This window comes from Cinclus cinclus, chromosome 3 (genome assembly GCF_963662255.1).
Source record: "Cinclus cinclus chromosome 3, bCinCin1.1, whole genome shotgun sequence".
In the NCBI taxonomy this organism is placed as follows: domain Eukaryota; kingdom Metazoa; phylum Chordata; class Aves; order Passeriformes; family Cinclidae; genus Cinclus; species Cinclus cinclus.
In genome coordinates, this window is record NC_085048.1 from 23,213,911 (window position 1) to 23,227,385 (window position 13,475).

General features: G+C 41.7%; 1 protein-coding gene across 2 annotated transcripts; it reads right to left on the reverse strand.

Moving 5' to 3' along the window:
* Positions 1–3,870: 3,870 nt before the first annotated feature.
* LOC134041657 (glutathione S-transferase 3-like) lies at positions 3,871–13,428 on the reverse strand. 2 transcript variants are annotated; one of them, XM_062488540.1, is made up of 7 exons: positions 13,421–13,428; positions 10,278–10,392; positions 8,413–8,464; positions 7,559–7,691; positions 6,267–6,408; positions 5,137–5,268; positions 3,871–4,579 (listed from the first exon to the last, which is right to left on the reverse strand). In XM_062488540.1, exons 2-7 carry the CDS (start codon positions 10,362–10,364, stop codon positions 4,436–4,438), a joined length of 690 nt encoding a protein of 229 aa, XP_062344524.1. In that variant the 5' UTR covers positions 10,365–10,392; positions 13,421–13,428; the 3' UTR covers positions 3,871–4,435. The 2 variants fall into 2 exon arrangements, with proteins under 2 accessions (XP_062344524.1, XP_062344523.1); XM_062488539.1 differs by lacking the exon at positions 13,421–13,428 and adding an exon at positions 12,673–12,739 and having other exon boundaries at positions 10,278–10,384.
* Between the last annotated feature and the right edge of the window lie 47 nt (positions 13,429–13,475).

A 13,475-nucleotide genomic window follows, 5' to 3' on the forward strand; every position in this document is an offset into this window, starting at 1 on the left:
CTATTATCACTTTATTTTATTTACTATGAAATGGGCTAATTTTTCTTTTAGCCCTTTCATAAAAATGTGAAATAGTAAAGTGCCAAGGATCTGGTTTCTCTTCACCTACTGAATATGTAGTTGCAGAGAGGCCAGGACCAGGCTCTCCTCTGAGGACCATAGTGAAAGTAGAAGAGACAACAGGCACAGGCTGAAGCATGAGAAATTCCAACAGATATCCGGACTAAAACAAAGCCTGAAAGGAGCTGCTGAAAATGTGCATATGTATGCTTTTATCTGCCCCGCATTTCAAGGTGGCTTGCACACATGCTTCCAGTTAGGTGCTCAGGGGTTAACCATGCCTTAAACTGCATTCTTATAATATTATTTGTTGCCACTGACTCCAAAAGTAGTCACATGTTGAAAACGAGCATGTGGTGCTTAGAGTTTTGAAGTTTGAGCAGCAGGGCCTGTCCTTGAGGTCCTTCTCACGGCGGGTGCACTTCCCGGGCTGTGGCTGAGGAAGGATCCGGGATGCACCGCCTCCCTGCAGCAGCTCCACCGAGGGCACCTGCGGAAAGCGCAGGGCCCCACCTGGGGGCAGGAAAAGTAATGTCAGGCTAATTCCGTGCCCGGAGTCCCGACTACTTTAAAGGGAGCCCGGGGACACGCCCACGTTGCAGTAGATGTTGCACGGGCAACTTCTCCAAGAAGCGGCTGGGCCTGCAGAAGTTGCCTACGAGTCATTTTTTTCCCCAGCAGCAAATAAAGCAGCCTTCCCTAGGAGCAAGATTGGGGGTTGATGCCATTTCCGAATTTCGGGTTCCGACTGCAGCGTCCCGAGAACTCGTCTGCACCAGCAGCGTCCAGGTGCCCTAGTGTTCACGTCCTACATCCCTCTGGAAAGGGAACTTTCCCCTCTTGGACCTCTAAAGTGTGGCCAACACCAGCAGGTCCCAGTTGGTCCCCAGGACCCGCTCGGGAACCCGCTGGGGGAAGCAGCTTATTAAACCAGGCACGGCTGTACATTGTGTGTATGGGATCCATGGGGGATCCATGGGGGATCCGGGAGGGGAGGGCGGGCCTGCCACAGCCGGATACAGCCGGTTCCAACCGGATCCAGCCCGTTCCAGCCGGATCCCCTCCCGGGCGGGGCTGAGCACGGGATGTGTTTAACAGGGGCAAACACTGCAGGGAGAAACAGTGAAGAAAATGCCTTGTGAACATAGGAGAAGGAGGGGAGAAGGCAGAGTCGGGAACGCAGTGAGGAGGTTGAGTCTGGGAAGGAATGGGAGGAAAGTGTTCAAGTTTTTGTTTTTCTCACCGACCAACTGTATTCATTGGTAATAAAGAAATTTTCCCCAGATCGAGTCTATTTTGCCTATGGTGGCAAGTGGTAAGTGATGGTAAGCACAGGAATATCTGTCAAGTGCCTGCTAGAAGCAGTGTTAGGAATACTGCAGTCAGTCAGCCTGGCTCGTTTTCCCTGAATCTGGCATCTTGATTTTTTTTGTTTGTTTTGTCAATGTTGCTATAGTCAGGTGTGAAGTGCCACAAGAAACATGCAGGAGACTTCAAAAATTCCTATGAATAGCTGATGCTTCTTTTGCACATTCAGATGTGCTTAAACAAATAGTAGAGTTCCACTGGAATTAACTGCAATCTGTCAAAACATCAGCAAGCACAAGATCTCATACAGTCATCAGAAACCATAACTTGCAAAGCAAATGTCGTGTACTCACTAGTAAATCAGTGAGAATTTCCCAGTGTTTTCAATGGAAATGAACTTGTCATTCCATTGGCAGAGTGTTTTAAACCAAAAATGGTTGTATAGAATAACAACCCTTACCTCCACTAAGCAAAATTTACTTGGATATCAGAATGCTCAGTTTGATTTGTACATAAGTAGGTCTTAGCAGAGCAAGAGTTGAAGAAAACCCCTAACCCTTCTTGGAGAACACATCAAAACTGCCTAACACCTAAGTGTTAGTGACAAGTAAAAGTGAAACCAATCCTGAGGTTATGATGTGTTAACTGATTTTTAGCCAGGAACTACTGGGCTGTCAACATTGAGAGACATAGGAGAGAAAGCAACATCTGTATATTTTACTTGTTTAGTACTGTCTTGAAGGTTGGTAACAGAATTGAAGAGCTCATACGTGTTGTAAAAGCATTACTGAAGTCAGCTAAAACCCTAAATAATTACTACTAGAGTGCTTACCAGGACTCAAGGTTGCTCAGTAAAATAAGATACTCTGTGAAAGGCTTAGATTTAAGCTGATTTCATCCCAGTTTGCTCACAAAATGGAAGACACAATAATAGTCCATAAACCTGTTGCTTTTCACAGGTTAGAAAGTAAATTGACAAACCTGCATGGAAATATCAAAATAAGATTATCAGACGAAGTTAACCCACAGCACTGTGTCATACCATGCAGCCCTGCCACCACAGCATAAGCAAACGTGGCTTTAGATTTTGTATGGAGAAGTCCACATGATATATAAATGCTTTCAGGTGTTTTCATTTCAAAACAAAACAAGAAAATAAATAAAAAATAATGAAATAAAACTAAATTCTTAAAAGCAATTTACTGAAATATCAGGAAATGAACCATCACTTGGGCCAGACCTGGAGCCTTATCGGTATGTCTACATTAATGGTCTGGAACAGGAGGATGTTTTAAAAATTAATTTCTTAACTGAGCTTTAGCTCCCATCACAGAGTGATCTTGGAGTGCACAAACTGGATTCTTTCTGAATGAAATTAAACTGAAAATTGTGCTCCAAGAACGCACCAAATGCTGTTTAAGTGTCATTCAGTCCACACAACCACTCTTGAGCTATGCTGTAGTTAACCCTGTCCCAAACACATACAGTGTTCATGGCAAGGCTTCAGTGTCAACTGTCCTTCTGCTCACATTCATTGCTGCTGTACCCCTCTATTTACTAACAGGAATAATCATCAGCTGTTAGGCTTATCACCAACAAGTACTGGCAGAGGAACCTCCTACATCTGCTGCATCTTTGTTTGTGGAACTCTTGAACAGCATTATACCACAACTTTCCTCATTTTGTGGAGAAAAAGTTCACTCAGCAAAGGAATTATGATCAACAACTACAGCATTTTCCAAACTTTTCTATTAAGCTAATATGAGATCAAACCAAGGACTGAACTGTAAGTGCAGTTCACATATTACTGTAGGTCAGTACAAACTTTGTATACCTGGCAATGAGGGGAGAGTGTTTGTAACACTGAAAACTTCAGTCACACTGAAGCTGGGGAGTCTGGTGAGCTCTCAAGTGGGCAACTTGTTCATGAAATATCAGATGAGTGTACTTACTACATCCCAATGTCAAGCAACATCTTATTCCTCAACCCATAGCTAACACACGAATAAACCAGGGCCATTAAAGATGGAGCAAAGTCTTTTCTTGTAAGCTATGTCATTAATGTAGAACTATAAATAACAAGTATGAAACACTAAGGTAATATCCTGCAGAGGAGCTTTTCAAAGCCTAAGTGCCATTTGTTGAAGTGCTTAACACAATTTTAAATTCCTTTGTCTAGTTGTCTGTGGAAACCATATAGTTAAGAGAAAAAGCAACATTTTTGTGTTTGGTTGATACTAGATAGGAGCTATATCAGGTTTGTGTGATGGTTTACTACCTCTCCTTCACATCTCCATTCTCTTGTTTATAAACACAAACAAAATATGCCTTTCCATGAGGTATGTGGGTTAACAATGACCTTCCTCATACCAAATATAAAGAATTTATCCTCCAAGTAAAAATTATGTTGCAAGGCCCAACTTTCATTCATTAGACAATGTGACTACATAAAAAGTTTATTTGATTAATACAGGTCCTCTAGATACAGCAGTTAAACAAAAACATCATTTGGCAGTCATTTTATTTCCTAATTCAATAACAGAAGTGCAGCTTAGTTATAAAGGCATAGTGTTAACATTTAGACAAGTCACTGATGTCCAGAAGAAGTGGCAAGAGAACGACCTCACTCCTACTTCCTTTAAAAATTACTTGTTTAATTTTCAAACAGTGATATTAAAGAAGAATAAAGGCCTACATTGGATGCAATTCCCAGATAAAATTCTGACCTGCATCTAGAAAAAAGTCCTCAGAAATAGCATAACATACTGAAGCTATCAGTCAACAACTCAACATTTCTCTTTTCTGCTGTTCTATAAAGTCTCTAGGAAGGCAGTCTGCTTGCTGCCATTTCACTTGCTTAAAATTACCAGAAAAAAATCTCGAGATGAATGAAGGAGAAAATAGGCTAGTGTTGAAGTGTTGTAAAAAATACCTGCCTACTGTATTTTGTGTGAGAGCATGACCTCCTGCCCATTGAAACACCTCTTGAATACCCCTTTGCCTTCCTTTGTGGTGTAACTGGACATGGGCAATCTGGCAGTTCTCTTACAGCCTGCAGCCAGCCAAATTAATTTGCTTTTACATCATAATACATGCGGAGAACTCTCCTGACAGTCTCTACATATTTATCATCAGGAACAGGTTTCCTCTGGCTTCCTGGCTCAAGAAATTTCTTGATTGCAGGGATGCTGCTTATTCTTTCCTTAAATGCCTAAAAGACAAACAGTATTTTTAAATACCAAACATGGTATTTAAAGAACAGAAAGTAACACAAGAAAAAAACCTATTTTACTGATTTGTGTAACATTCTTTAACAAGCTGTATGTGGAGACAAGACAGGAAATATGATTTTAGCTGTAGGTGAATTTTACGCCCACTCACTTCAACCCTTTTATTTTCCACAGCAACAAATGAGCCTTCTGTCTTGTATTGATATGGGATGAAGTATTAACAGTTATCTGTGGTTTCTAATATGTACATTATTCAGATCAGTTCTTGTGATTCAGAAAATGTCTTCCCCTTAATGGTATCACAAAACTGGTAAGAGTCAAAAAAGTGAGGGTGTGTTTCTTTAGATATGTACAGCAGTTATTCTAGAAAATAAGTTTCTCTAGATGAAACATCTTACAAGGCTCTTTCCAAAGCAGGAAAATGAAAAAGTAAATGAAAAAGTAACAAATGTTTTGTGGAATAATTTACACATTAACAGACTTTGAATATTATTCATCACATTTACAGCCATATGAGAATCTTGTTAGTGCAAGGTACCTGTAACTGAGGAAAGCCTGAGAGCACATCTGACTTATTCTCTTCTACCATTAAAATGGCTTCAAGAAGATGAACATCTGCCCAGCTAAAATTGTTGCCAACAAGGAAGTCCTGCCCATGGTCTTTCAAAACCTAGAAATGTCATAGATGAAAACACTCAGGTGTGGATAGCCAGTTGAGGTTCATGTTTTCAAAATGCACAGGCACACCTTCTTTTACAATACTACTGTCTCCTTTTCACCCTTCTCTCCCATGCAGCTAACAGGGAACGGGGGATGTGCCATCAGTCACTGATCATTTTACAGAGAAATCTAGAATCCCAGGGTTCTTTCTTACTGATCTTTCTTACTATAGCTCTAGGTAACCCTGTGTACTAGACTATAGGGTCAGATACCTTCTTGGTGTTCACACCTTTCAAGTCGAATTTAGCTGGAATTTTTCTATATGTTTTTACAATTTCAGTGGGAAAATAGGGAGTATAAAAGAGAGGTGATCAGGCTAAAGCATTAGGGTTAAGATGCAACAAATGGACTACAGGGCAGAATGCACCCTGGCAACCACCAACAGGAGATCTCACAAAGTGAAAAACTGTCTTTAGTCTTTAGAAGTGAGAGGAGGGAGCTATTCCTGCTAGATCATCTTGTCCACGCATATTAATTTCCATTGAGAGTACCTCTTGGGTCCTGTCTCTCAAATTACCAGTTAGAAAAACACCAAGATTCCAGTATGGCTAGAAGTCAGCAGTTATAGCAATGTATTGTTGTTTTTAAAAAAACCCAATGAGATATATTCGAAATGTTAAACAAAGAAGACAATTAACACTGCTTTTGCAATACAAATTACTATGGTGGGTTGACCCTGGCTGGGCACCAGAAGCCCATCAAAGCTGCTCTATCACTCCCTTTCTCACCTGGACACGGGGAAGAAAATACATTGAAAGTCCTTTGGGTTGACCCAACCCACCCCAACATATCTGATACTCCTCTGACCCCACCTCCAGCCAACAGACAGTATAGATGTCCTGGTGTAAAGTCCTGCACTGACACTTCTGCTTCTGGTTGTGGTAAAATACCCAGTGTGCCCATTGTTATCCCTCCAGAATCAGGGAAAAAAATGATCCTCCTCCATACCTTTTCATACACAGGGAAGTACCTGCTTGTTGCCTTTTGAACTATAACAGCATGTTGTTTCTCTTTATCCTCTGCTGCTAAGAAAGGGAACATTATCATGAAGTCCATAAGGTCATCAGTTCCTCCAACATACATATCAATCCTAAAAACCAAAGCAAACAAAAACCTTAAATAGAAGGTTTCACAAGCAGAATTACCTTAGATTTGTTTGAGGATAGTAAACACTGAATTTCCCATCCCCCTGTCCTGGTGTCTTCCCCCACCCTGCTCCTTTTCAGGCTGCAGTGTGATCTGAAAAATGCTTTTTAAAGCAATCTCAAACACACCTCCTCATGGAAATAATTTCTGCAATTAAAAAACATGTCACACTGGCAGTCTTATTTGTATTTGCAGTGGTTTTGGCTCTTTACTTCCTTTGTTGTTCAACAATTAAACAGGATTGCACAGAAGTTAAGTGTGTAACTTTGGTGTTACAAATGACTTCACAATCACCAAAGAAACACTCAGCACCACAAGGAGTCATTACCAACTGACTTAATTGTCTGGATGTATCCCACCTTCAGAATTTCATCCAAAGTCCAAGTAGAGCTAAATAGATAAATAATGGAGTTGGAAGTCTAAGGCATACCAGGTTCTTCATCCAGCTAAATTATCACTACAGCACTTCTTTGGATTGTCCCTGTTCCAGAGCTATGAGAGCAGGTTTTGTACTGTAGATGGACATTTAAAATGCTACATACCGAGACAGCTCAATCATACTTTTTTTCCTTCACAGACACAACATCAAGATGTAATTTCACATGGATGTTATTTCACATTAAACCAATAGTTTTTCAACAGCTTTTAGCTGTTCTTTCCCCAGCTCCCAAAGATCTAAACCACACAATTTTTACAGTGCCATTTTTACAGGACATCATGCAACCACAGATAATGTCAATGACAGCTCTTATTTTGCAGCCAAAAGTTAGAAACTAACCACTTCTTTCCAGAGGTTTCTGGTTACAAAACTAGTTCAGCATCTACATGCCAGTTACATCTCGAATACCTGTCAGTCTGTATTAATCTTTCAGTAAGGCATAATAAATCCATGACTCAAATATTTTTTTGTGAAAATTAACTGAGTTAGAACAAATCAGTTGGGTTTCATCTAACTGTGGCCTCTCAAGGTCACTGCAAGATGTGTATCATTGAGCCCACAGGTGATTGTGTACAAGTGTGTGTCCAACTATGCCATTAATTCTACATGCATGTGAGCTAGTACTAAATTCAAGAAGAGTAATACTGTTACATACAAGGCTCTTTCCTTCAAGTCCTTCCCATAGAGGTTGTACTTTGCTGCAATATAGCTGAGGATGGCTCTGGTCTGCACCATCCTCATCCCATCGATCTCCACCATGGGCACCTGCTGAAACAGCAGAGATCCACCTAGAAGGAAAGACACACATTATTCGACCAGTCTAGTAACTCCACATCAGGTTTCTTGCTGTCTTCACAGGAACATTGCTTTTATGGTGAGCTTGCTGTGGGTAGTCATTGTATTGAACTGGAGTTCTTCCATGAACAGAATAAATTACAGTGGTGCAGATAAAGTAAACTGAAAAACAAACTTGTTGTGAGTTACCATCCTTCCTTAAAAAAATTCACTGAAGTTGCAGTCAGGACTGTGTACAGCAGCTTTTAAAATGAAATTGAAATGCAGTGGAGACAAACACTAAACATCTCAACTGAGTAAAGTGTCTAGTTCTAAACAATGTAAAACAAAATCTGCTTCATTATTCAAACACTCTTTGAAGGAAACATTAGATTCACAGATTTCTCTCTAATGACCAATCTTTAAGCTACATCAGGATGTAAAATGAAATTCTGGGATACATATTTTCTGGTTACTGAAGCCCATGGTAAAGTTTGTGGGACCAGGTGAGATTGTAGACAAATGGAGAACAGAAGAATTCAGAGGCTTGGCAAACCCTCCACAAAGATAGTCAGTTTGCAATTTCATCTGTCCACGTGTGGACAAAAACAGCCTCTGCAGCAGTTCACAGCTCTCAGCTTTACTTTTCTGTGTGGAAGACACAGAGTCTTCAAAGACTTCACACATCTTTTCCAAGTCTGCTTACACTTTTCTTGGGGTTTCACATGGACTTACCTTGCAGGAGCTTCTCATACTGGTCTCGGGTTTCCAAATACCCTTCTTCAAACTGACATAAGACAGTGAGGAAGAAGAGGAAGTAAAAATCTTTTTCACATTTCTAGAAGAGATAAACTTTTAAAGCACCATAAAAGGAAAAGAATATACATCACAGTTCATTCCATTTCACAGATGGCTATAAGGGAGAATACACCAAGGACAGAAGGGCTGGCAATATCTCCTGGGCTCTCACACTTGATAAGTGCTGCTAAGGGCAACCCTACCAGAAGAACAGGTAATAAAAACTTGCGTGAGGATGGTTTGTTTAGTATCAAACAGGCAGTGTAATGTGAAACAATCAACACTGCAGTCTAGGCTGTCCTTAAGAGGCTTTCTGGAATGTGCAGGAAATCTGCTGTGCGATATTTTGATTTGAGAGCTACACAGGAACAAATTATTTGGAAGTTAAAACAAAGCATTTACAAAATAAAGTACAAGTAGCAAGCCCTGCAGGAAGTTTAGTACAGATGCATGTTTCAGACACCTGAAGATTAATTATTCACAAGATGAGAAACAGAAAGATACAGAACTGCTGGTGATCAGATGGATGTAGTTGCATTCAATACGGTTGAGGATGGCCAGTCCAGTCAGTGTTATGGAGAAACTGAGTTCAAGATTAAGACAGCAAAGTTAGACATCTACACATATGTGTTTGCATGTACCATACATGTTGTGATCAGTGCAGAACCTGGAGACTAGAAAAGAGTTTATGTTCCCAATCCCTAAATGCCTTGCTCAGTCAGCCTCTCTCATAACATCCGTGCAGCTCATGTTAGTAATTAAGACCTGCTATACAAGGGAAACCCCAGAAGATTAGGCATATTAACATATTGCCAATGTTCAACCATAGCAAGTGTGATCACAATATAAAATTCAGAACCCAGGTTTCTGCTGATGAGAAGCTGAGAAAAGAATATTCCAAGGAAAATAAGTAGTAATTGGTATACTCATGGACAGCCTTTTTTTAAACTTTAAAAAATAAAAAGAGAGGGATTTAAAACATAGGAACAAATGATGGAAGGAAGCAGACAGTTCTGTCTTCTGCAAGGCCTTCAAAAAAAGACTGGTAAAAAAGACTTGTATTCCTTGACTCCATAAACAAATAACTGCATGTACTCTAACAGCTTATTGTGTAAAAGAGGACACTCAAAGCAAATACTAGTCCTTTGTGTCCTCAAACTGTACTACCAGCTTACCACCAAAATGGACAGCAAATGAATAAGTAAATTACATACAATCAGAAAAAAATTAAAGTGGTATGTTTCTTCTCTGTTTTATCAAAGTATTTTTCCTCCTGCACAGAGATTTCTAATTTCCCTACACATGTGGGTCAGTTTTGCTCGCTTCACCGTGCAAAGTTTCATCAAAATGATGCAAGACAACAAATTTTGTGTTACAGCTTATTATGGAGGATGCAGCCAGTGGAGTGAAAAATAAAACAAAAATCTCTTTGTGAGCATTCAACTGAAAACTGAAAGACTAGATAAAGTAAATTGCTGTTTACTGGGCACAGATAACACCTATGTGAGGAACACATCTATCATCTCAGCAGCTCTGGGTCAGTAATCAAGTGCTTAATTAATGATTACACATTCTTGTATTAAGCAAGTGTCACTGCTTACAGTGTCACTGCTCAGAAAACATGTAACTCGAAGCCATGCTTTTGTATGCCTGAAGTAAAAGTATTTAATTACACTGAATAGCCAACATTCATTTAGTGTTCATCTTGGGATGCCTTCTCTTTTTTGACTAATAACATGTGATCTGCCTCAAAGACAAGCTTACCAATGTGTAGCTAGAAGGTAAAAACTCTTAAAACAAACCTCGACCCCAGCTGCAGCCAACAACCAACGAATTGATTCCATCTTGCCTCTTCCATCAAAGTAGTAAAGTTTTGGTTTTGCAGACATGTCTTCAAACTTTCTGTTACCTAGAAGAGTTATAAGAGATAGTAAGTTAATAATTATACAAAAATCTGATGGGACCTGTAATGGTTCACAGGTTACTCACAAAACAAAAATTTAAGTTAATTTCTGACAAAATATTTTAGCAAAGTTTCAGTCTAAACTGATTCAGTTCTATTGCTGCACAGCCAAGTCAAACTATTTCATAGACTTTTCATCCCCCTGAAATTCAGGGAAAGTAAGCATCAAGTTGCTAAGTAGGAGATAACAGAAAAAAAAAATTAAAAACACCATGCAGAAAATCCTTAAAACTTTTAGAAAATACAAGTTTTAGCACTGCAGTTACTCACCACTGAAAGTCAAGCCTTGGTCAAAGAGAAGAGGCAGTAAACCGAGTTTCCAAAACCAGCAGACCTTGTATCAAGGAATGCCAAAAGTATCTAAACATTAATTCTACACATTTAGGTGAAGCATGGGAATGTACTTTTAAGCTTCTCACTTTTATTTTTTTTCTAGCTGTGGTGATCCAGCAATCAGTAGAAACTTTAAAAGTATCGCAATGTGATCCAGCATCAGTAGGAACTTTAGAAGAATGGTCTGTTTCTTCTGTAATAATCCAGATTAAAATACAGTGCTCCAGAGTGTTGCACTACTTATCCTTCTACAGGCCACATTTCTTTCTATTAATAACCCTGTTGCTATGCAAAACTTTGTAGACTTTTCAGATGATCAAATGCTGCTTTGCAAGTATCATTTTAGTTCTTTAATGACCTCATAAATGAGGCTATTAATTGTTATTTTTTGAATAGACTAGTGTTTAGGCCTCAGCAGGAACTGGATTCCACTGTAGAACCATAAGCCAAGAGAGCAATCAAATTTAGTCATACAGGCATTTCACATGCAGAACTCCCTAACAGCAAGTCCTTGCTGCAACTGAGAGCTGTTTTCCCTCTGTAAGGTGATTTACGGTCAATTCAATCCACAATTTGAGTTATTCTGGAAAAGAGGCTCTTGGCATGTGAACAATAACCTCCAGTTTCCAATGTTCCAAGAGCTCCTTCATAAGCAGAGGGAAAAAAGACCTTGAGCATGCACAAAGTGATGTGCTTGCTAGCCAACAGGCATGAAAAGAGAACACAAAACATGAGATGCATCGGGCCATGGGAATTCAAACAAGCCAGGCTATTCTGCCCCTGCCTGCTCAGGGGCCTCCGACTGCTCTTAGCAAAGTCACAGGGAACTAAAACACTGCCAAGTAGTATCTCTACCGCGGATAAATATAGCAGTGAATAGGAAACACACCAAAAGACTGAAGAAAAGTATCACTGTGAAATACACACAAAAAGAACAGAATGGAACAGGAGCTACTTGTAATATAGCTACATTCACAGAGAAAGAAGAGAAAAGCCAAACGTGATTTTTAACTTGTAGTTCAGAAAGCTAAGCAAACAGAAGAGTCACTTTTCCTCAGTGCCACTGCCTGCTCTTAGCAGGCCAGCAGGCAGGTCACAGGACATAAGCAAATCACTGATGCTCAACGCACCTCAATGCAGCAGAGGCAAAAGGAAGGTAAAGGCATGGTAGGTGCTTGCTTTGTAAATGCCGGGGGATCAACAAGCTTTGAAATGAGCTGTAGCATTCTAGACTCCTAGGACTGAGCCTGTTATGCCATACTGGAAGAAAGTCCAACCTGTGAACTAATATCTGATGGAAAGAGCACCCTGGTGATTGGCAAAGAGCTTCTCCTTTCTCTGCCCTTCATCAGAAAGAGGTTAAATGGCAATTTGAAGCCAGGAGCTGCAATTGCTGGTAGACTGCTGTCGATTCCTCTCAGCCTGACATCTCAACAGGAAACGGGACTTTGTGAAAAATTTGCTCCCTGGCTGTGATTTATGAAGCCATCTGGGCTAACAGGGGGAATGAGGGAACCTAAATATCAGTGCAAGAAGCAATCGCTCCCACGCGTCTTCCTAAGAGGGACCATCAGAACATCGGTGAAGAGGTCCGGGGGACCAGCTCTGCTTCGCACGTCCCGCAAATCCAGGACTCTGGGGCCCGATATTCCCTGCCTGCATTCAGCAGGAACCACTGGAACAGCGTTTCCACTCTGCAACACCAACCCCGGGGCACGTCCCGTGCTCGGCGTGTGCCGGGCAGCAGCCCCGGGGCCATCAGCTCCCTGCCCTCCCGGGGACAAGCTCCCGGCACACACGAGCGGCACGGGCTGTGACACGGGGAACCCGTGACCGAGCCACGGGCACTGCTCGGCGGGGGAAACGGGAAGAGAGAAATGCCAGGGGCCCACATTACTCACACACACGGAGGGTTAAGCGGTGATGCCGAGCGAGAGCACGACGAGCCAAGGCAGAGCAGCGCCGCCGGGCCCAGCGCAGGCCACGGGGCGGTGACGGGAGGAGCAACCGCCAATGGGAAGCCGCAAATCTGCGTATTTCGCAAAGCCTTCTGGAAAGCTGTCTCACCACGAAGAATTTCGCTAAAATTCTTAAACTGAGTTAAGAACCGGTTTCTCCCGGAGGGCTTGGTCGCTGCAGAGTGCTGATTTCATGCGCTGTGCCGCTGGTTCCCAGCAGAAACTGTCACCATGGCACAAGAGCGCTGGCAATACTGAGGTATAAATAGCTGCTTGCGAGAGTAAGTCGTCTGGATGTGAGGGCGATCTGGCTGCGACATCTGTCACCCCATTGATCGCCAGGGTTGATTCGGCTGATCTGGCTGGCTAGGCGGGTGTCCCCTTCCTCCCTCAACGCTCCATGTGCGTCCCTCCCGAAGCTGCGCGCTCGGTCGAAGAGGACGACCTCCCCGATAGAGACGGTACCGTTCATCGGTCAAGGGTATACGGTAGCTGCGCTCCCCTGCTAGAACCTCCAAACAAGCTCAAGGTCCATTTGTAGGAGAACGTAGGGTAGTCAAGCTTCCAAGACTGCAGACACATCCAAGTGAGGCGCTGCATGGGGCAGTTTGCCATTGTTTTGTGCCTCGCATGCACATTCGTTGTAGTGAGGGTGTGCGTATGGAAATCCTGTCTATTTATTTCACTTTATTGCTGCTCCAATTTCCCTGTCACCTACGAATCCGTGAGCTCCTCACATGACACCC